The following is a 24,808-nucleotide window of genomic DNA, read 5'->3' as shown; positions in this document are numbered from 1 at the left end:
ACAGACAGGGTAGATGGCAAAGTATCTTCTCCCCATAGCAGAAGTTTTCAAAACTTGAGGGTATCGCTTAAAATGAGAGGTAAAAGGTCCAGAGGAGTCTTGAGAAAGAACTTTTTCATTACAGAGGATGATTTAATCAGGAAAGTACAGCCTTCATGCACAATGCAGGCAGAGACTCTTGCAGCATTTCAGACTTTCTCAACATTTTAGTTCATTGCTGGTTTTCTTCCGTCAGTTGCATTTGCTTCTGGTAGTTTGCAAATTCGGATTCTGCTCATTCATTTCACAAAATGCTGCCGAGAACAGGATATCATACCTACCATAGCTTGAACATCTACAACTGTCGGATATTCTGGAGGTGACCAGTACTTCTGGTGCCTATTGCTTCTGACAGGCAGGGAGTGGCCTTAAAAGATAATGTTCTTTTTTTCTACCATTTTATCTTGTTGCAACATGTGCACTTTCAACAGTTCCACCGAGACCACAGACCCCTCCAACTAAAGCGAAGAGTGGCATTCGATATATTATTGTTAATGCTAATGTTAAGCCACATATTGGAGATGGACCAATCATTCAGACCAAGCTCTTGTATAAACCGACTGGAGCACTTCAGTCATGGACAACTGTTGAAGGTAAGGATGCGTTTCCACATAATTTTACATTGTAAACTTTTACAATTGTAGCAAAGTAGGCATTGCATTGCAATTTAAATATATTGAGTCAAACATGAGGGCTGTCCAGGCTACATCTACTCTTTTGATTAGAGGGAGTCATTGGGAGTTGAGATGAAAGATGAGGGGGAGAGAGAAGCTGAATGCAAGATGCATGCATAATAAGGATTTTGGGGGATCATAGGGAGATTGGATGAGAGGGAAATGGAATGTGTGCGGAAGTTGGATTGAAAGGAAGATGGGAGTTGAAGGGAAACTAGAGTGATAATGGGTCAGCATGAGAGGAAATTGGACTCTGTGAGGGACAGGGGGAATGGGGAAGGAGGCTAGAATGAGATGGTTGCTGACGAGGAGGGGGTAAAAGAGAGTTGGAACAGGTATAAAAAGATGGCTATGAGAGAGAATTTGGAACTGTGAATTAGTGAGAGGGAGAAATAGGGCTGAGGGAAAACAGATCACTAGCAGAAGATAGGGTTTGAAGAAGAAATGCGATATGAGGAAGATGGAATATGAGAAAGAGAAAGGGTATAAGGGGAAAATGGTGTGCTAAGGAATATGAAGTGTGAAAGGGAGAGGAGTGCTTTAGAGTACCTATTTCTGTGCTGTTATATCTCCATGACTAAGGAGAGCTGGTGGGAGAAAGGTAGGGACCTTAGGGTTTACAGAGTATCATTGGTTCCTGAAGAGAGCAGGACAAGTTAATTAGTTGTAGAAAGGGCAAAAGAGCTGCTTTTGGAATACAATGGCTCAGCTACTAGATCCACTGGCTCACTACACCAGTAAATAGATCCACTAGCTCACATTATAGGCATCTATTAGTCTCATGAGACCATGGTTTTGCACCTTGGAAGGTTTCCAGGGCGCAGGCCTGGGCAGGGTTGTATTGGAGACTGACAGTTGCCCAAGCTGCAAGCCTTCCCCTCTCCACGCCACCGATGTTGTCCAAGGGAAGGGCACTAGGACCCAAGCAGCTTGGCACCAGTGTTGTCGCAGAGCAATGTGTTTTTAAATGCCTTGCTCAAGGACACAACACGCTGCCTCAGCTGAGGCTCGAACCAGTGACCTTCAGATCACTAGACCGATACCTTATCCACTAGGCCAAGCGCCAACACGACTAGCTCACAACACCAGCAAATAGATCCACTGTCTTACAATGCCAACTACTAGATCTACTGCCTCACAACACCAGCAACTAGATCCACTGCATCAGATCACCAGTAATTAGATCCACTGGCTCACAACGCCAGCAAGCCAGGTTGAATCCTAATCACCAATGCCCTCTATATGAACTTCCACATTTTGTCTGCAACTGTTTTCCCTGAATGCACAAATTTCTACCTACATCCTAAAGACATACTGACTGGCAGTTTAATTGTCACTTTAAATTCCCTCTAGTGTGTATGTGAGTTGTAGAATCTGGGAGGGTGGGTGTGATGAGGAGAATATAAAATCTGATCAGTGCGGGATTAGTGTAAAATGGTCAGTGCTGGTGATGGCCGGTGCAGGTTCAGTGAAATGAGATACCTGTTTCCATGCTGTATGGCTATGACCTTCTTTGAAGTTGTGCAGCCCATAGGGGCTCTGGGATGAGCTCAGAGCAGTTAGATAGGAAATGAGGGCAAGGTGAAGAGCTAGAGGGAGAAAGAGAAGATGGTAGTTGAGAGCACTAGGACAGACTGAGAGTGAGAAAGAGTCAGTGAGAAGTGATGAGACAAAGTAATGCAGAGGAAATTCACCAGATGATGCCTGGATTGGAGGATTTTCATCGCGAAAGAGATTGAATAGGTTAACCTTGATTTCCAGGAGCAAAGGAAGCTGAATTGATAAAGGAATATAAAATCTTGAAAGGCATGGAAAGAGGAGCTAGCCCAAGTCCTTGTTCTGTCAGGGTATCAAAACCAAGAGGGCAGGAAAAAGGAAGAAACTTTAAAGCCATCCAAAGGAAAAGTTTTTATACCCAACAAGTGGTTGATATCTGGCACTCACTGCCAGAGAGGGTGATGGATTCAGATCCGATCATTATTCAGAGATAAAGCACGAAAAGGCCCTTCTGGCCCAACGAGCCACTCACCTACTTAACACAGCCTAATCGCAGGACGATTTACAATGACCAATTAGCCTGCTAACCAGTGTGTCTTTGGACTGTGGGAGGAAACCGGAACACCCAGAGCAAACCCATGTGCTAATAGGAAGAATGTACAATCTTCTCACTGACAGAGTCAGAATTGAACTCCAATACCTTGAGCTGTAATAGTGTCACACTTCCTGCTACAATACTGTGGCACCCCAGGTATTACATATAATATGCCTTAGACAGGCACTTAAATATACAAGGATAGGAACCTAATGCAGGCAAATGGTATCAGTATGAATAGGCAAAGTGGTTGGCAAAGATATGGTGGGCCAGAGGAACTACTTCTGAGGGTGCTGATTTGGAAAGGTTGAGGGTGGAAAGAGTCAAAATGCTGTCATGGTCCACTGTCCACTCCTATCAGATTCCATCTTCTTCAGCCTTTTATCACTTCCACCAAAGACCTCACTATCTTTTGACATCCCCACTCTTCACCTCTCTCTCCTGCCTATCACTCCCTCCCCCCTCACCTGGGCCTAGCAATCACTCGCAAACTCTTACTCTGCCCCTCCCCCTCCTTTTATACTGACTACTGTAGCTTTTCACAAGTAGGCAATGCGAGGTGTTTTATATTTAAGCAACTCATTTATTGTACTCCAAACACCGAACACTAATTATGGTAAAAGTACTTTACATAGTTACGTCATCACATCAGATCAGCCTCTTAAAGTGAACCCCAACTCAATCAGTGGTGGTGAATTTGTACATTTCCACCAATTTCATTACCCTGCATCACCTCCCCTCTTTCTTTCCTGTATTCCTGAAGGGTCTCAACCAGAAAGGTCTACTGTTCATTTCCCTCCATGGGTACTGTATGTCTTGTTTAGGTATCTTCCGTTTTTTGTGTATTTCTCCATATTTCCAACATCATCAGTTTCTTATGTCTCCAATATAACTCTTGATAACCTTCTTCATTGTCTATGAGATCACATATTTCAGTGTCACCTGTGGCTTACTAACCATACTTTATCTAAAATACAACCTCCCACCATCACACACTGCTTTCCAATATCAAGCCAACTGTGTATTCAATTAACCAAATCTGCCTGGATTCTATACTATCCAACTTTCATGTGCAGCCTGCTATGTGGAACTTTATCAAAGATCTGCAAAGGAATCTTACAGAAGCCCCTATACACCACATATACCACATCATCTTTCTTGGTCACTTCACTTTCTTCATCACCAAACTTTGGACTCCAGGAATCAAAGCTTTTCTCTGCAACTTGATTTCCTGACCAACAGACCACAATCAGTGAGTTTTAGCGGCAATGCATCCACCACAATTATTCTAAATACTGGTGCTCCACAAGTTTGCATCCTCGAACCCCTACTCTACTCCCTGCACACTCATGTCTTTGTGGCCAGCTTCTGCTCTGACTCCATTTACAAGTCTGCATATGATACAGCTGGAGTGGGCTGTATTTCAAATAATGATGAGTCAGAGTACAGGAAGGAGATAAAGAGCTTAATAACATTGTGTTATGACAACAACCTTTCCCTCAATGCTAACAAAAGAGCTGATCATTGACATCAGAGAGGAGAGTAATGCAAATGCTCCTCTCTAATTCAATGGTGTTGACGTTCAAAGGTGTGAGGGCTTCAAGTTTTTAAGAGTGAATAGCTTCACCAATAGCCTCTCCCAGTCCAATCACTTTGAGGACATAGCCTCAGAATAGAGAGGCATCCTTTTAAAAAGGAGATGAGGAGGAATTTCTTTAGCCAGAGAGTGCTGAATCTATGGAATACTTTGCCACAGGTGGCCGTGGAGGTTAAGTCTTTACATATATTTAAGGCAGAAGTTGATAGATTCTTGAATGGTCAGAGCATGAAGGGATTTGGGGAGAAGGTAGGAGACAGGGGCTGAGAAATTGGATCAGCCATGATGAAATGGTGGAGCAGATTTGATGGGCCAAATGGCCTAATTCTGCACCTATACCTTATGGTCTTATGTCATGGCCATGAAAGCTCGTCAATTCTTCTTTTTCCTCAAGAGGCTAATGAAATTTGAAATATCCCCTTTGGCACTTACCATTTTTATCAATGCACCATAGAAAGCAAAACAGATTTGTCTGAAAAATGCTCTGCACATGACCATAAGAAAGTTGTGGAAACATGCCAGCACATCATGGTAACCAGCCTCCTATGCATGGAATCTGTTTATACCACTGGGTGCCAGATCCCTTTGACCTTGGAAATTATATACAAGATCACAAGGAGCATAGATCAAGTGAATAGCCAGAAACTTTTTCCCAGGACAGAAATGGCTAATATGAGGGGCCTAATTTTAAAGGGAATATCAGAGGTAAGTTTTTTTTTACACAGAGTGGAGGGTGCATGGAAAACCCTACTAGAGGCAGATACATTGGGAACACTTAAGAACCTCTTATATAGACACACAGATGATAGAAGAAAAGAAGGGTTATGTAGGAGGGAAGGATTAGATTGATCTTAGCTGTAGCATAGCGGTCAGCATAACACTATGACAGTATCGACAACTAAGGTTTAATTCCTGCTGCTGCCGGTAAAGACTTTGTACGTTCTCCCCGTGACTGTATGTGTTTCCTTCAGGTGCCCCTGTACCTGTCCACGTACCAAAGACTTGCGGGTTAATAGGTTAATTGGTCACTGAGTGCCATGGACTCGTTGGGCTAAAGGGCCTGTTGCTGTGCAGTATTTCCAAAAGAATGGTTGGCACAAGATCATGGGCCCTAGTGCTGTAGTGTTCTATGTTCTATTCCCTCTATTTCCCTTCCTGATCAGGCAGAAGATACAAATGTCTGAAATCATGTACCATTGGGCACAAGGTCAACTACTCTCCTGCTTTTATCGGACTTTTGAATGGACCTCTTGCACTATAAGATAGATTGATAGTCATAGAAAAGTACAGCACAGAAACAGGCCCTTTGGCCCATCTAGTCCATGACAAACTGTTTAAACTGTTTACTCCCATTGATCTGAACCGGGACCATAGCCCTCCACTAGTGTACCTATCCAAACTTCTCTTCAAAGTCAAAATTACACTTTCATGTAGCACTTGTGCTAGCAGCTCATTCCACACACTCGCAAACATTTGAGTGAAGGTTTCCCTCATGATTCCCTTAAACTTTTCACTATTTACCCTTAAACCATGACTTCTGATTGCAGTTGCACCCAACCGCAGTGGAAAAAGTCCGCTTGTATTTACCCTATCTATATGCCTCATAATTTTGTATACCTATATCAAATCTCCTCACAATCTTATATGTTCCAAGGAATAAAGTCCCAACCTATTCAATCTCTCTTTATAACTCAGGTCCTCCAGACCTGGTACATCCTTGTAAATTTTCTCTTAGCCTTTCAACCTTATTTACATCTTTCCTGTAGGTTGGTGACCAAGCCTGCACACAGTTCTCCAAATTAGGCCTCACTAACATCTTAAATGACTTCAATAAAACATCCCATCTTCTGCACTCAATACTTTGATATATGAAGACCAATGTGCCAAAAGCTTTCTTTACAACCCTACCTGTGACACCACTTTCAATGAATTATGGACCTGTACCCCCAGATCTGTTTGTCTTCCAACCTTGTCAGTGCCCTACTGTTCACTATATAAGACCTACCCTGGTTGGACCGACTGAAGTGCAATGCTTTCCACTTCTCTGCATTAAATTCCATCTGCCATTTTTCAGCCCATTTTTCCAGCTGGTCCATTTCCATGACGGCCTTCCTCGCTGTCCAGATCACTTCTAATCTTGGCATCATCCGTAAATTTGCTGATACAGTTAACCACATTATTATCCAGATTGTTGATATAGATGACAAACAGCAATGGACCCAGCGCCAATCCCAGCAGTACATCACTAGTCACAGGCCTCCAGTCAGAGAGGCAATCATATACTATTGGCTTCTCCCACAAAGCCAATTTCTAATCCAATTTACTACCTGAGCGACTGAACCTCCTTAACTAACCTTCTCAAATGCTTTATTAAAGTCCATGTTGACAACATCCACTGCCTTGTCTTCATCAGCATTCCTGGTAACTTCCTCAAAAAACTCTATAAGATTGGTTAGACATGACCTGCCAAGGATGAAGCCATGCTATCATTAATCAGTCCCTGTCTATTCAAATAACTTATATATCAGGTCCCTCAGAATACATTCCAGTAACTTTCCCTCTACTGTTGTCAGGCTCACCGGTCTATTTTTAGAGCCTTTCTCGAACAGTGGAACAACATTGGCCATTCTCCAATCCTCTGGTACTTTTCCTGTCACAAAGGATGATTTAAATATCTCTGCTACTGCACTTGCCTCCCACAGGGTCCAAGAGAACATCTTGTCAGGCCCTGGGGATTTATCCATCCCAATTTGCCTCAGGACAGCAAACGTGTCCTCATGTCCTTTTCTGTAATCTATACAGGGTCCATGAAGTTGATGCCACTTTGCCTCACTTCTATAGACTCTGTATCCTACTCCTGATGCAAAGAAATAACTTAAGATCTCCCCCATCTCTTTTGGCTCCACACATGGATTACCATTCTGATCTTCCAAAGGACCAATTTTGTTCCTAGCAATCTTTTTGCTCTTTACATATCTGTAGAATCCCTAAGGATTCTCCTTCACCGTGTCTGCTAAAGGAACTTCATGCCTTCTTTTAGTCTTCCTGAGTTTTTTTCTTAAGTGTTCTCTTACATTTCTTATACTTCATAAGTACCCCATTTGTTCCTGGCTGCCAACACCTGCAATGCACCTCCTTCTTTTCCTTAACCAGGGCCTCAATATCTATTGAAAACAAAGGTTCCATACACCTGCTCTATTATTTTTACCTTTTATTCTGACAGGCACATACAAACTTTCACTTTTGAAAGCCTCCCAAGTACCAAGTACACCTTTGCCAGAAAACAACCTGTCTTAATCCACACTTGCCAGGCCCTTTCTGATGCCATCAAAATTGGCCTCTCTCCACGTTAGAATCTCAATCCAAGGACTAGACCTATCTTATTCTGTACTTACCATAAAACTAATGGCATTGTGATTGCTAGATTCCCTACATGAACCTCTGTCACCTGTCCTGTCTCATTCCCTAATAGTAGATCAAGTATTGCATGCTTTCTCATTGGGACTTTTATGTACTGATTTAGGAAACTTCCCTGAACATATTTGATAAATTCTATCTCATATAATCCTTTTACAGTATAGGACTCCCAGTCAATATCTGGAAAGTTAAAATCACCTACTATAACAACTTTGTTCTTTGCAACAGTCTGCAATCTCTGCAAATTCATTCCTCTAAATCCCTTGGACTGTTAGGTGATCTATAATATTGCCCTAATAACATGGTCATGGCTTTCTTACGTCTCAGTTCCACACGTAACGCCCTGCTAAACAAGTTTTCCAGTCTGCCCTGACTGAGCATTGCCATGACATTTTCCCTGACTAGTAATGCCACCCCTCCTCCTTTAATTCCTCTTACTCTGTCGCATCTAAAACAACAGAACCTCAAAATATTGAGCTGCCAGTCCTGCCCCTTCTGCAACCAAGTCTCACTAATGGCTACAGTATCATAATTTCAGGTATTGATCCATGCCCTGAACTCGTCCGCCTTTCCTATGATACTTCTTGCATTGAAACATACACAACTCAGGACATCAGTTGTACCATGCACAACCTTTTTGTCCCTGACTTTGCTTAAAGTCTTAACAACATATGTCTCCACAACCTCTCCATGAACTGTTCTGGCACTCTGGTTCCCATTCCCCTGCAACTCCAGTTTAAACCTCCCACTAGGATATTAATCCCCTTCCAGTTCGGGGGTGAACTATCTCTTCTATACAGGTCCCACCTTCCCTGGAAGGGAGCCCCCAGTGGACTGTTGACCTCATTATCTATTTCATTATGATCTTGCATCTTCTTGTTAGGCTGCTCTGCACTTTTTGTAGCTTTTGTACTTTATCTACATTGTTACTGTTTTACCTTGTTCTCCTTCAGCCCACTGTATAACGATGTGATCTGCATGGGGCAGTATGCAAGACTAACTTTTCACTAAAATTTGGTACATTTAACAATAACAAATCTATACAAATAACATGTCATTAAAACCTCAAGATATATGGCATGATTTCAATGCTGACCTAATCAACTTCTATCTTTCCAGATCCACGTATATCCTTCAGAATACCCCCAGTAACTTACCCACCACAAGTATTAGCCTTACTGCAATACAGCTCCCACAATTTCTTCTCTAGCTTCCCACAAGTGTCTCTGGATATATCTGGCCAGGCACGAAGATCTATCTACCTTCATACATGTTCAGGAAGGTGGCTACCTCCAACCATCACATTAACGTTGATGAGTATGCGAGATCTGTGACTGGCTACGTAGAGAAGTGCTCTGACAACGTTACTATTACTCAAAACATCTACTGTATGTGAGGGCAAACCAGCAGTGGTCCAAGCATGGCTGAAAGACAGGGATGCTGCCTTCAGATCATGGGATGAGTCAGTTCTCAGGTCTGCAAGAGTTGTGCTTTCCTGTGCCATCAGGGAGGGAAAATGTGATTATTCACAGAGCCATTTCTGTGACATCAGAGACTCGAGAGACATGCTGCAGGGCATTCAGACCATAATGGACTGTAAGTCCACTCTGCAAGTCAATGACAGTGATACTTCTCTTCCTGATAGGCTGAATATCTTTTATGCTCAGTTTGATGCATGGAACAATGTGTCGGCGAGGAAGGCCACCCCTTCTCCCCAAGGGTCAGGTACTTTGATCCTCTGGCTGCTGCTGATGTGAGGAAGACCCTAGCCAGGGTCATCCCACATAAAACTAGGTATCTGGTAACGTACCTGGTAAGCTGCTGAGAGATTGTGCAACCCAGTTAACTGAGGTTCTAACAAACATCTCCCACATCTTCCTGGATCAGTCCACTGTCTCCTCAGGGTTCAAGGTGGACACCATCATCCTGATGCCCAAGAAGATGACAGTAACCTGTCTTAATGACTACCATCTGGTGGCACTGACCCTAACACTCAACAATAATGAACTGCTTTGATCAGCTGCCTATGGTTCCCACTAAGTCCCATCTTCCTGCTATATCGGACTCTTTCCTGTTTGCTTGTCACTCAAATCAGTCCACTGATGATGCCATAGCCTCTGAACTCCACTTTGTCCTGTCGCATCTAGAAAAGTGTGCCTCATATGCCAAGACTTCAGCTTGGTGTTTAATATGATCATCCCTCAGAAGCTGGTAGGTAAACTGTCCTTGTTGGGTCTCAACACTTCTCTCTGTAGCTGGTTCCTAGACAGAAAGGCCAACAGTCAGTCCTTGTTGGCAGAAGCATCTCCAGCTCCATCACGCTGCACTGGTGTGGTCCCAGAGCAGTGTGCTTAGTCCACTGCTGTTCACACTGCTGACACATAATGGCACTGCTAGATCAAGCTCAAACCCAATCATCAAGTTCGCTAATGACTCAACAGTGAATGACCTCATCAACAACAATGATGAGACGCCATCCAGAGAGGAGGTAGAGTGGCTGGTAGAATGGTGTGAGCACAACAAACTTGCGTTCCAATATGATGATTGTGGACTTTTAGGAAGGTGCAGGCTGACCACTGCTCACTACACTTACACGGTTATGCCATGGAGAGAGTTAGGAGCACCAATTTTTTTTGGGAGTGCTCATAATGGACAACCTCACCTGGTCCCTCAACACCACCTGTTTGGTCAAGAAAGCACAGCAGTGATTCCAGTTCCTGAGGAGACTGAGGCATGTGAGGCTCCCCAGCCTACCCCCTAACCAATTTTTGCAGAATTTAGCATTGGCCTATCTGTGCCTCACATAAACTCCATCAGGCCTCCCCTCACCCTCTGCTGCTCCAGGGCAAAAAACATCCTGAGTTTGTCCAACCTCTCTCCATTACTAGGTGACATCCTGGCAAACCTCTTCAGGGCCCTCTCCAAATCTCTCATATTCTTCCTATAATAGAGCAACCAGATCTAGCCTAGCCAGAGCTTTATAACCCCCTAACTCTTGAACTTAATGCCTCGACTAATAAATTGAAGACTAATATGGTCAATGCCTTGACCATATGCTTTCTTTGCCACTCTATTGATGTATATGGCACTTTCAGGGAGCTATGGGCTTCGAGTCAAGATCCCTCTGTACGTCAGCATGTTAAGAGTTCTACACTAATTATGTAATGTCCTTTTAAATTGATCTCCCAAAATGCAATACCTCACACTTGACCAGAAAATAATCTATTGCCATTTATCCACCCATATTTACAACTATTAATTTGGCAACCTTCTACACTATCCACAATGCTACCAACCTTTGTGTCATCTTCAGACATACTAAACCACCCATCTATGCCATTCATATCTACCACAAGCAGCAGCTGTCTCAGCATAGATCTCTGCAGAATACCACAAGTCACATACGTGCAGCCAGAATAAGTCCCATCAATCACTACCTTCAGTCTTCAATGGAAGTCAATTCTGAATTGAAATGGGCGAGTCGCTATGGATCTCATGAGCCTTAATCTTCTGGATGAACCCACCATGAGGGACTTTGGTGGATACCTTACTAAAATCAATGGAAACAACATCAATTGCTCTACCTTTATTGAATACCTTCATTACGTCTTCAAAATATCAAATTATTGTAACGTGACCTACCCACATACAAAGCCATGCTGACCGTCTTTTCCAAGTGTACATAAATCCCATCCAAATCCAATACTTTCCCTACCACTGATGAGAGATTCACTGATCTATAATTTCTAGGATTATCCCTATTTCACTTTTACAACAAAGGAGCAACCTTAGCTGCTTTCCAGTCCTCTGGAACCTCACATGTAGCCACCTCTTGCCACTTCCACTAACAGTCAGTCCTGAGGACTTATTCACATTAATATTCCTCAAGAAACCCAACATTGTCTTTCTCTCTTTATCTCAAAGTGCTCTAACATATCAGTATGCTCCACACTGATCTCACTATTCTTCATTTCCTTAGACCATAAGACAAAGGAGCAGAATTAGGCCATTCAGCCCATCGAGTCAGCTCTGCCATTTCATCATGGCTGATCCCAAATCCCATTCAACCCTATACACCTGACCTCTCACCATATCCATTGATGCCCCATTCAATCTTCCATTTTGAATATATCCATAGACTTGGCCTCCACTGTATTCTGTGACAGAGCATTTTGCAGATTCCTTCTTGGTAAATGCCAATGTGAAGTACTCATTTAGGATCTCACCCACATCCTTCACCTCCAAGCACATTCATTCTGTTATGTTTGATGGACCCTGAGATATTTTCTTGGACTTGACAGTAGGTTTATATAGGTCAGCATCACATTATGGACTTACGGGCATGTACTGTGCTGCATTGTTCTATGTTCTAAATTTCACTTACCTTGCCAAATTACCTTGCCTTTCTTACTGGAACATACTGCGCCTGTCCTGTGCTCTCTCCCGCTGATCTTTAAATACCTGCCACATGTCAGATGTGGACTTACCCAAATCAAGTTGTTCCCAATTAACTCTCTCTAGCTCCTCACTGCGATACTACTCTTGTAATTTGCCCTCTCCTCCCCGCCCAATTTAATACTATCTGCAAGATTATGACTATTCATATGCACCATTCAACTTAAAACTGGAGGAGTGTGGTCACTACATATTGATTGAAGAATCCCTTCTGGATGCACCTCACAAATTCTACCCCAGCTAAACTTCTTGCACTCAGGAGTTTCAAAATCTATTTTGTGGAAGCCACTATGCCAACTCTATTGTTTTTGCACCTTTCCCTAATATGCCTACATAACTATTCTTCAGTCTCCTGGTGGCTACTGGGGAGGGGGGTGGGGGTCTGTAATATAACACCATCAGAATGTTTGCTCCTTTCTTATTACTGAGTTCTACTCACGTACACACAGTGGGCATGGCCCCCATTATGTCCCTGGTAAGTACAGCTGATAGTATTGTCCATGATTAATAATTCAACTCCTCACACTCCCCCACCCCCCCACTGTAACTCTTTTGTCCTTCTCCATTTTTCATAAAACATTGAAACCTGGAACATTAAGCATCTAGTACTGTCTACCTTTCAACCAAGTCTCTGTAATGGCCACAATATCATAGTTCCATGTATTAATACATGCTCTTATTTCACCTCCTTTGTACTTATATTGCTTGCATTAAAATATTTCAACTATTCTTATTCCATTATAGAACGTAGAAACATACAGCACAGGAACAGGCCACTCAGCCCACAATGTTCTGCCAAACCAGCTAAAAAGCAAATCAAAAACACCCAAACACTAATTCCTCCTACCTACAAAATGTCCATATCCCCCCATCTTCCTTTCATCCAATTGCCTGTTCAACCGTCTGTTAAGTCTCCAATGTATTTGCCTCTATCGCCATACCAAGCAGTGCATTCCAGACATCCACCAGCCTCTGAGTAAAAAACTTACCCCTCACATCCCCTTTGAACCTACCACATCTCACCTTCAAAGTATGCCCTCTGGTATTAAACATTTAAACATTTCAACCCTGGGAAACAGATACTCACTGTCCACTCACTCTATCTATGCCTTGTAATCTTTCAAACTTCTATCAGATCTTCCCTCAGTTTATTGCTTTTCTCCTCTCTGTCCTTTCTACAGACTTATTCATCATGATATCTCGCCTCTACTCTCAGTTCCTTGATTTGACCTGGCTCTCTGGTTCCCATTCAATTCTGTATCATCCTTCAGTTTTCCATCTGCTTCAGTGCTATTCTTGACTCCTGCCAATCAATTTTAAGTTCTCCCTAGCAGGTTACCCTCAGTTCAGATGCCATTCATGCCTCTTGTACAGATCAGCTCTATCCCAATGATTAAAAAAATTTGAATCCATGTCATTTCCCTAACTCTTCAGCTACACATTATTCATCTGTATCTTCCTATTCTTACCCTCGCAGCACTGGGAGTAATACAGAGATTATACTCACAAGCTCTTGCTTTTTAACCACCTTCCGGAGTTCCTATTCATTTGGCAGTATGACCACTGTTGATATGTAGGAACAGGGACAACCCTATCAGAAGCGGGTAGCATGACGCTTTTACAGCAAGGGGTGTCATAGTTTGGAGTTCAATCCCAGTGGCCTTTGTAAGGGGTCTGTACGTTCTCCCTGCAGAACGCTTGGGTTTTCTCTTGGTTTTCCAGTTTCCTCCCACAGTCCAAAGACGTCGGTATCCGTTAGTAGGTTAATTTGGCATTGTAGATTGCCCTGTGATTAGGTTAGGGTTAAATCAGAGATTGGCATGGCTCAAAGGGCTAGAAGGGTGTATTCCACCCTGTATCTCTGAATAATATAATAATAAGTAGGATTGCAGAGCAAGCTACCACTGAAATCAAACTTGTGCATCTGGATGATGTAACAAGATGATGTTTGCCACATGTACAACAAAACATACAGTGAAGTGCATCATTTGCACCAACGAATGGCAGAGTCCGAGGATGTGCTGGGTGGGGAGAGGGCAGCCTACAAATGTTGCTATGCTTCTGACACTGAGGCGGCGTGCCCACAGCCTCCAGTATTAATCCCAGCCCGTTTGTATTTGAAATGTGAGAGGACACCGGAGCACCTGGAAGTATCCCACACAGTCACGGTGAGACCATATGAACAGCGGTGGGATTGAACCTGGGTCACTGGTACTGTGTTGGCATCACAGTAACTGCCACACTGCTATGCCACCCCGTTACATCCAGACGGCCTGTAACTGGGAGGTGCCAGTATTCTGCCCTTGACCTTTTAATTGGACGAGAAGATGCTGTATCTAGAGATACCGGCCACGTTACAGGCGCTCTGCCACCTGGCTGGTCGGAGGACACACCACATGCCAATCAACATTTGGTCCCCCAACTAATCAATGCACACCTAAATTATTGGTCACCTTAATTGGATTATCTCGCCCAGCCCCATGCTATAAAAGGTGAGACATGTGCCTGGCTCACTCTCTCTTACAGACCACCTTATTGAAGGTAAGTGCATTGATTTATGTTTGGGAAGGTTTATCGTTGGTCCTGGTAAGGGAGCCGCAGCTATCCAAGGTCAAGGGGGATAGCTGTCGTAGTGTTTTTCCCTTGTTCTTTGTATATGTAACTGTACCCTGTCCCCACACCGCTTTCTGTGTATTGTACAGCCGACGCGACCTTCCCCGCACGTGTTAACCCTAAACATTTTTTGTTAGAATATTGTAGTTGCTTGTGTTGACCCAACTTTCCCTTGTAAATAAATTCCTTATTATTAAAACTGTGTGTGTCCAGGCCTGTACTGTTGAGACTCAAAGAACCAGTTATTTTCCATCACAACAGATGCGTATAATGAAGGAACAGAGTAATGCAAGAAAAGCTTTTTGCTGGTCCTGTGAAACTGCTTTGCTGATTAATCATGTTTTATTCTGCAGAGATTCAGATGGCCAACTTTGTTGCTTCAGTGAAATCCTACAAAGACTGAAATTCCTTTCCATTGTTGTTTTTTTTCAGTAACCGGTGCATCAGATGTGGTGAAATTGGATAACTTACAACCAATGTGCCAGTATAATGTATGTGTGCAGCTGAGCCGCCCAGGAGACAGAGGAGAGGGACACCCTGGCCCAGTGGCAAGTTTCTGGACTGAATGCCCAAGTAACAGCACACATTCGTTTGATTGTGAATCATGCTGATGCGTAATTTGTATTTTATGCAACAATTCAGACAAGCACAGTGGTCCCAGTTCCTACAGATTTCCTCCCCTCCACATGGAATATCCAGGGATTAGATATAAATTTCCCAGGTACACTTGAGCATAGCAACAAATACAAATGAGGCCATTGGGCAGTTGGAAGAGGCTGGCTTATGAAAAGCATGTAGAAATGCTTCTGACCACAGTTTGTAATTCCAACTTCCTGTGAGGATTTGGGACCATAAGTGAAATAGGTCCTTAGCTGCGTAAGACTAGGGAAGACACTCTCAGGTCCCACCAGACTTGTGAGATTGAGACAGCTTGTCCCACCCCAAACCCCGGTTTGTGTGCTTGCTATGTAATTTGCTACCCTGTTACAAATTAGTGCTATAAAATTACCAACTGTACATTGCATAATATTAAGGGAAATTATATTTGTGAATCTTAACTAAAGGGTGAGTAAGGAATAACAAAAAGAAGAGGGCCCATTCTAATTAAACAGTCAAATGTGCACAAGTTGGAACTCATCTCAAACTTCTCGGTCATTCACGCGCTGGGCCCTCGGTCAACATGAAAGCACACACCGCATTCCAAACGTCGCTTGCAATCCATCTCGATGGGTCTCCCACCGGATCGTATGCTATGACTGGTTCTCCCCAGTGTCTTCTCACTTCATCCTGCGCCGACCACAAACCCAAGACCAACCTTATTGTCCCTCACCAAGAAAACCTGCTAATTGGATGGCACACATTCCACATCACCCCCGATCTTCAACTAACTCAAACAGGCTGAAAGCAGAACAAACTGCTCTTATAGAGCTGCTAAATTAAATACCTACAACATAACAGTGAAGATGTGAACCAGGGCGTCACATCGGCTACAAAAATGAAGATGGTAGTTTTTAAACCGTATTTCCAGTTTCTACATTTCCTTTGATTCTTCTCTAATCCCTGTTTTTACACCACATCTGGTGCTCTGCTTTTATAAAGGGGTTTTGTCACATCCTCAAAAAATTCAATCCAGCTCATAAGGCCTGACCAAGCTGTACTGACTGTCCTAAATCAAACAATGTTTCTTCAAATGTTCTTAATTCCCACCTCTAAGAATCTTCTCCAATAATTTGCCCTCCACTAAAGTAAGACTCACTGGTCTATAAATCACAGGTTTACCCCAACTCCCTCTCTTGAACAAAGGAATAACATTTGCTATCCTCTAATCATTCGGAATCCTCCTGTGGCCAGGGAGGTCACCACGAACATTGCCAAAGGCACAGCAATCCAGAATTAACCTGCGATAAATCCCGTCCGGCCTCGGGGAGTTATCTATCCTAATGTTTTACAAAAGTTCCAGGTGTTAGAGGTGTTGTGGAGGGCTATCAGTGGTTACAGCAGGTCATTGATAGGTTGCAAAACTGGGCTGAGAAGTGGCAGATGGAGTTCAACCCAGATATGTGTGAAGTGGTTCATTTTGGTAGGTCAAATATGATGGCAGAATATAGTACTAATGGTAAGACTCTTGGCAGTGTGGAGGATCAGAGGGATCTTGGGGTCTCAGTCCATAGGATACGCAAAGCTGCTGCACAGGTTCAAGTCAAGTCAAGTCAAGTTGCTTTTTATTGTCATTTGGACCATAAACTGCTGGGACAGTACACAATAAGGATGAGACAATGTTCCTCCAGGACCATGGTGCCACATGAAATGACACAAAACTACACTAGACTGCATGAGACAACTCAAGGCTACACTAAACTACGTAAAACAACACAAAAACTACACTAGACTACAGACCTAACAGGACTACCATACATAAAGTGCACAAAACGGGGCAGGGCAGTACAATAATTTAATTAATAAATAAATAATAAACAAGACAATAGGCACAATAGAGGACAAATTTCAATATAATAATAAATGATGTAGATGTCAGTCTAGACTGGGTATTCAGGAGTCTGATAGCTTGGGGGAAGAAACTGTTATATAGTCTGGTTGTGAGAGCCCGAATGCTTCGGAGCCTTTTCCCAGATGGCAGGAGGCAGAAGAGTTTGTATGAGGGGTGCGCGGGTTCCTTCATAATGCTTTGCGGATGCAGCGTGTAGTGTAAATGTCTGTAATGGCGGGAAGAGAGACCCTGATGATCTTCTCAGCTGACCTCACTATCCGCTGCAGAGTCTTGTGATCCGAGATGGTGCAATTTCCGAACCAGGCAGTGATGTAGCTGCTCAGGATGCTCTCAATACATCCTCTGTAGATTGTGGTGAGGATGGGTGGGTGGGGGGGGGGGTGGGAGATGGACTTCTCTCAGCCTTCGCAGAAAGTAGAGACACTGCTGGGCTTTCTTTGCTATGGAGCTGGTGTTCAGGGACCAGGTGAGATTCTCTGCCAGGTGAACACCAAGAAATTTAGTGCCCTTAACGATCTCAATGGAGGAGCTGTTGATGTTCAGTGGAGAGTGGTCACTCCATGCTCTCCTGAAGTCAACAACCATCTCTTTTGTTTTATTCACATTCAGAGACAGGTTGTTGGCTCTGCACCAGTCCGTTAGCCACTGCACCTCCTCTCTGTAAGCTGACTCGTCGTTCTTGCTGATGAGACCCACAACGGTAGTGTCATCGGCGAACTTGATGATGTGATTCAAGCTGTGTATGGTTGACCCTGTGGTTAAGAAGGCATATGGTGCATTGGCCTTCATCAACTGTGGGATTGAGTTTAAGAGCCGAGAGGTAATATTGCAGCTATATAGGACCCTGATCAGACCCTACTTGGAGTACTGTGCTCAGTTCTGGTCACCTTGCTATAGGAAGGATGTGGAAACCATAGAAAGGGTGCAGAGGAGATATATAAGGATGTTGCCTGTATTGGGGAGCATGCCTTATGAGAATAGGTTGAGTGAACTCAGCCTTTTCTCCTTGGAGCAACAGAGGATGAGAGGTGACCTGATAGAGGTGTATAAGATGATGAGAGGCATTGGTTGTGTGGATAGTCAGAGGCTAACACGAGAGGGCAATTTTAAGGTGCTTGGAAGTAGGTACAGAGGAGATGTCAGGGGTAAGTTTTTTTACGCAGAGAGTGGTAAGTGCATGGAATGGGCTGCTGGCGACAGTAGCGGAGGTGGATACAATGGGGTCTTTTAAGAGACTCCTGGACAGGTACATGGAGCTCAGAAAAATAGAGGGCTATGGGTAATCCTAGATAATTTCTAGAGTAAGGACATGTTCAGCACAGTTTTATAGACCGAAGGGCCTGTATTGTGCTGTAGATTTTCTGTGTTTCTATGTTTCTATATCCTCTTTCTTAACATCGATATGTTCTAGTATATCAGCCTGTATTACACAAGCATCAAGGTCCCTCTCACTGGTGAATACTGAAGAAAAGTATTCATTATGGACCTCGCTTACCTCCTCCTCACCAGATACATGTTTCCTCTACTATCTCTGATCAGTTCCACCATCACTCTAGCCATCCTCCTGTTCTTCATATACTTGTAGATTGCCTTGGAGTTTACCTTAACCTCGCTTGCCGAGGCCTTTTTGTGTCTCCATTCTCTTCTATGTCCATTCTTCACTTTTTCCTGGCTACCATATAACTCATTAATTATGATGTAGCCCTATAGGGTAATGTAATTGGTGGAAATGTGCAGAATTCACAGCCACCAACTTTGGGTTGGGTAATACACACAAAAAGATGGAGGAACTCAGCAGAAACCTCGACTGTTTACTCTTTTCCATAGATGCTGCCTGGCCTGCTGAGTTCCTCCAGCATTTTGTGTGTGTTGCTGGGATTTCCAGCATCTGCAGACTTTCTCTTGTTTTTGCCATTGGGTTCCAGTTCACTTTAAGAGGCTGGTCTGACGTGATGAGGTAATTACTTATAGGGCTTTTAGCATGCTTTGTGTTCAGTTTTTAGTATTCGATAAATGAGTTTCTACAGTTTTTCTGAAATATAAAATACCTCTGCCATTTTATTTTTGAATATCTATACTGGTGACCCTGATGCTCTAGGATAATTCCAAAGTTACTGAACAATGCAGTTGCTTTGAAACTGCTGGAGTTTTGGGAGCAAAATGCTGTCATTTGGTTTGTGCAAGCTGAGGCCCAATTCACGCTGCAAGAAATCTCCACCGACCACACCAAATATTTCTACGTGGTAGCATCGCTCAGCAACTCCATGGTGGCAAGAGTGGGGAATTTTCCAGAACACCCACCTGAACACGATAAATGCCAATTGCTGAAAACTCAGCTTTTACAGACTTTTGGACTATCGGAGTCTGAGCGTTAAACAGTTGCTCTCCTTGTCCAGCCTCGGCGATGCTAATCCTTCGGAGCTGATGGATCACATGCTGTCTCTCCTGGGAAATCACCATCCTTGTTTTATTTTTAAAGGACTCTTCATGCAGCAAATGCCTGATCAAATTCACATAACCTTCGCTAATGTACCCATGAAGGACTATCGGGAGCTTGCTAAAATGGCTGATAGGCTACACTCAGCCAAGCAGAGGTGTATCATTCCCTCTCCTTTCTCTACCTCAATAAGCCCCGTCAGCAAGGCCCCCAACATAAGGATGCCAGTAGTTGTGAAACAGACACCTCCGGGCCTGTGTTTTCACCACGCTCACCTTTGTCCGAATGCTAGGAAGTGCCAACCGTCTTGCAGCTTCAGCAATGCCAGCGCATTGGGACGTCAGAGGTCTATGAGCATCATGGGTTCCAGCTGCCAGGGATGTCTGTTGTTCATTACGGACACCCTTTCAGGGCAATGCTTCCTTGTGACGTGGGTGTTCAAGTGAGTGTGCTACCAGCATTGCCTATTGATGAGAAGGCCGAGACAAACAAAATCTCACTGGAGGCCGCCAACTGCAGTAGGATCCAGTCCTACAGGATACGAGGGGTCACGCTTTGCTTCAGTGGGTGATGTTACACATGGCGAAAGTGGCTAGATGTCTGCTCGATACAGATAACCTGTGTGCCCAAGGTCAATCTTTGGGCAAGCTTGTAGATGTCAAGGACTTTGGGTCATTACCCTTCTCCACCAGTAAGTTTTCCACAATGACGCGGTCAAGCGCATGCACCACCGTATGTGAGCTTACTCGAGCTGGATGAATTCCCAAACCTCACCAAGCCCACATTCTCCACTACAGTCACAAAACGTGGATCAAGCACCACACTTCCACAACTGGCCCATGCGCACACATATGGACTGGACCCAGGACAGCTGGCTACCTCGAAGGCTGAGTTTGTTAACACGGAAAGACTTGGCATTGTACATCAGTCGAACACTCTCTGGGTTTCGCCCCTCCATATGGTCCCTAAGGCTGATGGTGGTTCTGCCCATGTGCTGAATACCGACACCTTAATGAGGCCACCAACTCCAGTTGTTACTCGATCCCACAAATCCAAGACTTTTCAGCATGTTTAGCCGCAAATTTAATTTTTTCCAAGCTCAATCTAGTTAGGGCCTACCATCAGGTGTCTGTGTGCTCGGAGGACATTCCCTAAATAACTGTGATAACCCCTTTTGGCCTTTGAGCTTCTGCATGTGCTTCTTGTGCTGAAAAATGCAGCACAGACTTTCCAACGGCTGATGGACTCTGTATTAAAGCACTTAGGTTTTCTTTTTGTTCACCTGGTTGACATACTTGTCACCAGTGCATCCAAATCGGACCACGAATCTCATTTCCGCACACTTCCGGAGTGCTTAAGCCAACACAGGTTGATTATTAACCCTGCTAAATGCGTTTGGGTTGCCAACCATTGATTTTTTTTTTTGCCATCACATCTCCACAGAAGGAGCAAAAACCCCAAAACCCTCTCATCAAAAGTAGCCACTATTATGGATTTTCCACCACCCTGCACGGCTAGAAACGGGGTACTGATTGTGTATGATCAGCCATGATCACAGTGAATGGCGGTGCTGGCTAGAAGGGCCGAATTGCCTACTCCTGCACCTGCTGTCTATTGTCTATTGAAACTACAGGAGTTTTTAGGTATGGTGAGTTTCTATCACCACTTCATTCTGCAAGCAGCTGAACTTAAGCTCCCCCATATAATGGCTTAAAGGCAATGCCCCTAATCAGGTACTTGACTGGTCAGTGGACATAATCAGGGCATTTGATGATATGAAACAAGCTCCTTCTAATGTGACCTTACAGGCACACCCACTCCCCAGTGCACCTGTAGTCATTACTATTGATGCTTCAGACTATGCTGTGGGTGTTGTGCACGAGCAGTTGGAGGCGTGTGGCAGCCACTTGTCTTCTTCAGCCAGCAGCTCCGTCCACTCAGAAGGGAGTACAGCATGTTTGACTGTCAGCTTCTCGGACTATATCAGGCTGTCCACCATTTTCATTTTCCCCTGGGGGGTCACCATCTCACAGCGTTCATTGACCTCAAGCCTCTCGTGCACACAATGGCCAAAATATCAGACCCTGCTCTGCACAGCAGAAATGCCGATCGGTCTGCATATCTGAGCTCACGACTGGTATACAACATATCAAGGGGAAAAATAATGTCGTGGCTCATCCAGGCCTACCAAACAGCAGTCATGGACCTGTGGTTGGCTGACACTCAGTTTGGGAAGCTGGGGTGTCTCTTCTGTGCAATGACTCAACTGGTTGCCCTCGCCCCTCGCAAACTGGAGCCGGACTGTTTATAACTCCATTCGTGGCCTCTCACATCTGGGCTAGAAGGCCTCACAGAAACTGGTTGCACTAAAGTTTGTGTGGCATGGCCTTAGAAAGAACGTTCATGATTGGACTACAGCCTATGTTGGGTGCCAGCAGACTAAAAATCAACCGTCATGTCCAGGCACCACTGGCATCTTTTGAGGTCCCTGAGTAATGGTTTGACCATGTCAATAAGGGCTTTTTAGGTCTTAATCCCGCCTCCCACCGTTTCACACACCTCCTTGCCACGATGGACTGCACTACCAGGTGGCCAGAGGCTGTCCTCCTAGCACCGACGATGGCCACAGTCATGGCTTGGGCGTTCATCAGCACCTGGGTCGCTCAGTTTAGCACCCCATCTGATAGTTCCTCTGACTGCCGTCCCCAATTCATATCAGATTTCTGGGCTGGGATGGTCCAGAACCTCAGCGTTATGCTACATTCACACCATGGCGTATCAGTCGCAGTCCAATGGCCTCTGTGAGCAGTCTCACTGTTCCTTAAAGGCTGTTCTGAGGGCTTCCTTGACCGATGAGTGTTGGCATGATCATCTCCCATGGGTCCTTCTGAGGCTCAGAACAGCTCCAAAAGAGGATCTGCAGTCCGTGCCTGAAATGGCATATGGGCAGAACAAACATCACAATAATGTTGTACATTTCTCTGAGTACCTCCATTCCCAATTTAAGCTCCCAAGCTCCTGCGTAATAACATCATATTTACCCCTCCACTAATTAAATACTTTTCCATACAGTCTGCTCAAATCCCCGTCAAAGGTCAGGGAATTGTGCCACCATCCCCGAATTACACACCCACTAAAAATTCTGACACTTGACCTGGCTCATTGTCTAGCACCAGATTCATTCTGTCCTCTGCTCTGCTTGGTCTTTCTACATATTGTGTTAGGAATCCTTTCTGCACACACTTAATAAATTCTATCCTATCTAAACCTGTGCACTAAAGAATTTCCAAACAATACTGGGGAAGTTGAAGTCTCCTATGACATAAAACCCCTTATTTTTGCACTTCCCAAAATCTGCTCTACTCCCCACTAATCTTTAGTTCTTTTGTTCCTGTTGAGTGGGTCTATAGAATACTCCCAATGGAGTGTTTGCTCCTTTCCTGTTTCTGACTACTGACTCAGTCACCAATATCTCCACAATATCCTCTCATTTTGCTTCTGTGATACTAACCCTGATGAGCAATGCCACCCCACCTCTTTTACCTCCCTTGCTGCCCCTTTTGAAATGTCTAAACCAAAGACAGCTATTCTTGCCCTTGTGATAAGCACGTTTCTGTAATGGCTACAACATCGTAGTTCTGTGTGTTGACCCATGCGCTAAGTTTATCACTTCTTCCTGAAAATCCTTGCGTTAAACTAGACACCCTTCAAGCACAGACTGTAATTTTACTTATCAACTGCTTATCATTTCTTGCAATCTCTCTACACACTGTATCTATCTGTATACCAACTGCCCCATCCTCTGATTTATTACTCTGCATCTTATCCTCCTTCCAAACTTGTTTAAACCCTCTGCAACAGCTCCAGCAAATCTGCCCACAAGGATATTGTTCTCCCTTGAGTTCGGATGTAACTCATCCTTTATGTAAAGGTCATAACTTCACCAGAAGAGATCCCAATGTCCACAAATCTGAAACCCTGTCCCCTGCATCAATTCCTCAGGCGCACATTCACCTGTTAAATCATCTTATTTTTATGCATGGCAAAAGCGGCAATCCAGAGGTTGTTCCCCTTGAAATCATGCTTTTTGGTTTCCTACCCGGCTGCCTATATTCTGTCTTCAGCACTTTTCCTACTTGTTTCATTCGTGCCAATATGTACCATTACTTCTGGCCTCTCATGCTCCCCCTTTAGAATGCTGCAGACCTGACCTGAGATGTCCCTGGCACCGATACTTGGAAGACAACACATCATTTAGGTGTCTCTTTCATGTCCACAGAACCTCCTGCTTCTCCCCTAACTATTGAATTCCCTGTCACCACCCTATTCCTCTTTTCTTCTTAGCCAGTCTCATTGACAGAGACCTGATCACTGTGGCTTTCCCCTGGTGGTCTATTCCACCCACCTCCAGCCCCCAAAAGTATCAAAAGTGGGTACACTTGTTATTGCGGGGAATTGCCACAGGAGTATTCTGCCCTATCTATCCTGCCTGCAAGTGCAGCAGGCAGTGAAGAAGGCTAATGAAATTTTGGCCTTTATTACAAAGGGAATTGAGTAAAAGAGCAAGGAAATCCTTTTGCATTTGTACAGGGCCCTGGTGAGACCACACCTGGAGTATCGTGTACAGTTTTGGTCTCCAGGGTTAAGGAAGGACATCCTGGCTGTAGAGGAAGTGCAGCGTAGATTCACGAGGTTAATTCCTGGGATGTCCAGATTGTCTTATGCAGAGAGGTTAGAGAGACTGGGCTTGTACTCGCTGGAATTAAGGAGATTGAGAGGGGATCTGATTGCAACATATAAGATTATTAAGGAATTGGACAAGATAGAGGCAGGAAATATGTTCCAGATGCTGGGAGAGTCCAGTACCAGAGGGCATGGTTTGAGAATAATGGCTAGGTCATTTAAGACAGAGTTAAGGAAAAACCTCTTCTCCTAGAGAGTTGTGGGGGTGTGGAATGCACTGTCTCAGAAGGCA

The 24,808-nt window shown here is 44.1% G+C and overlaps 1 protein-coding gene across 3 annotated transcripts in view; it reads left to right on the top strand.

Moving 5' to 3' along the window:
• The window catches only part of tek (TEK tyrosine kinase, endothelial), a 211,530-nt gene that overhangs the window by 89,642 nt on the left and 97,080 nt on the right, over positions 1–24,808 (top strand). For all 3 annotated transcript variants that reach the window (XM_059974911.1, XM_059974912.1, XM_059974913.1), the window contains 2 exons: positions 471–632; positions 15,320–15,460. In XM_059974911.1, the coding sequence (XP_059830894.1) occupies positions 471–632; positions 15,320–15,460 (303 nt within the window). The remainder of the gene's footprint in view (positions 1–470; positions 633–15,319; positions 15,461–24,808) is intronic.

This window comes from Hypanus sabinus, chromosome 7 (assembly GCF_030144855.1).
Source record: "Hypanus sabinus isolate sHypSab1 chromosome 7, sHypSab1.hap1, whole genome shotgun sequence".
NCBI lineage: Eukaryota > Metazoa > Chordata > Chondrichthyes > Myliobatiformes > Dasyatidae > Hypanus > Hypanus sabinus.
The sequence above is the reverse complement of the archived record's forward strand: the minus strand, read 5'-3'. Positions and strand labels throughout refer to the sequence as shown.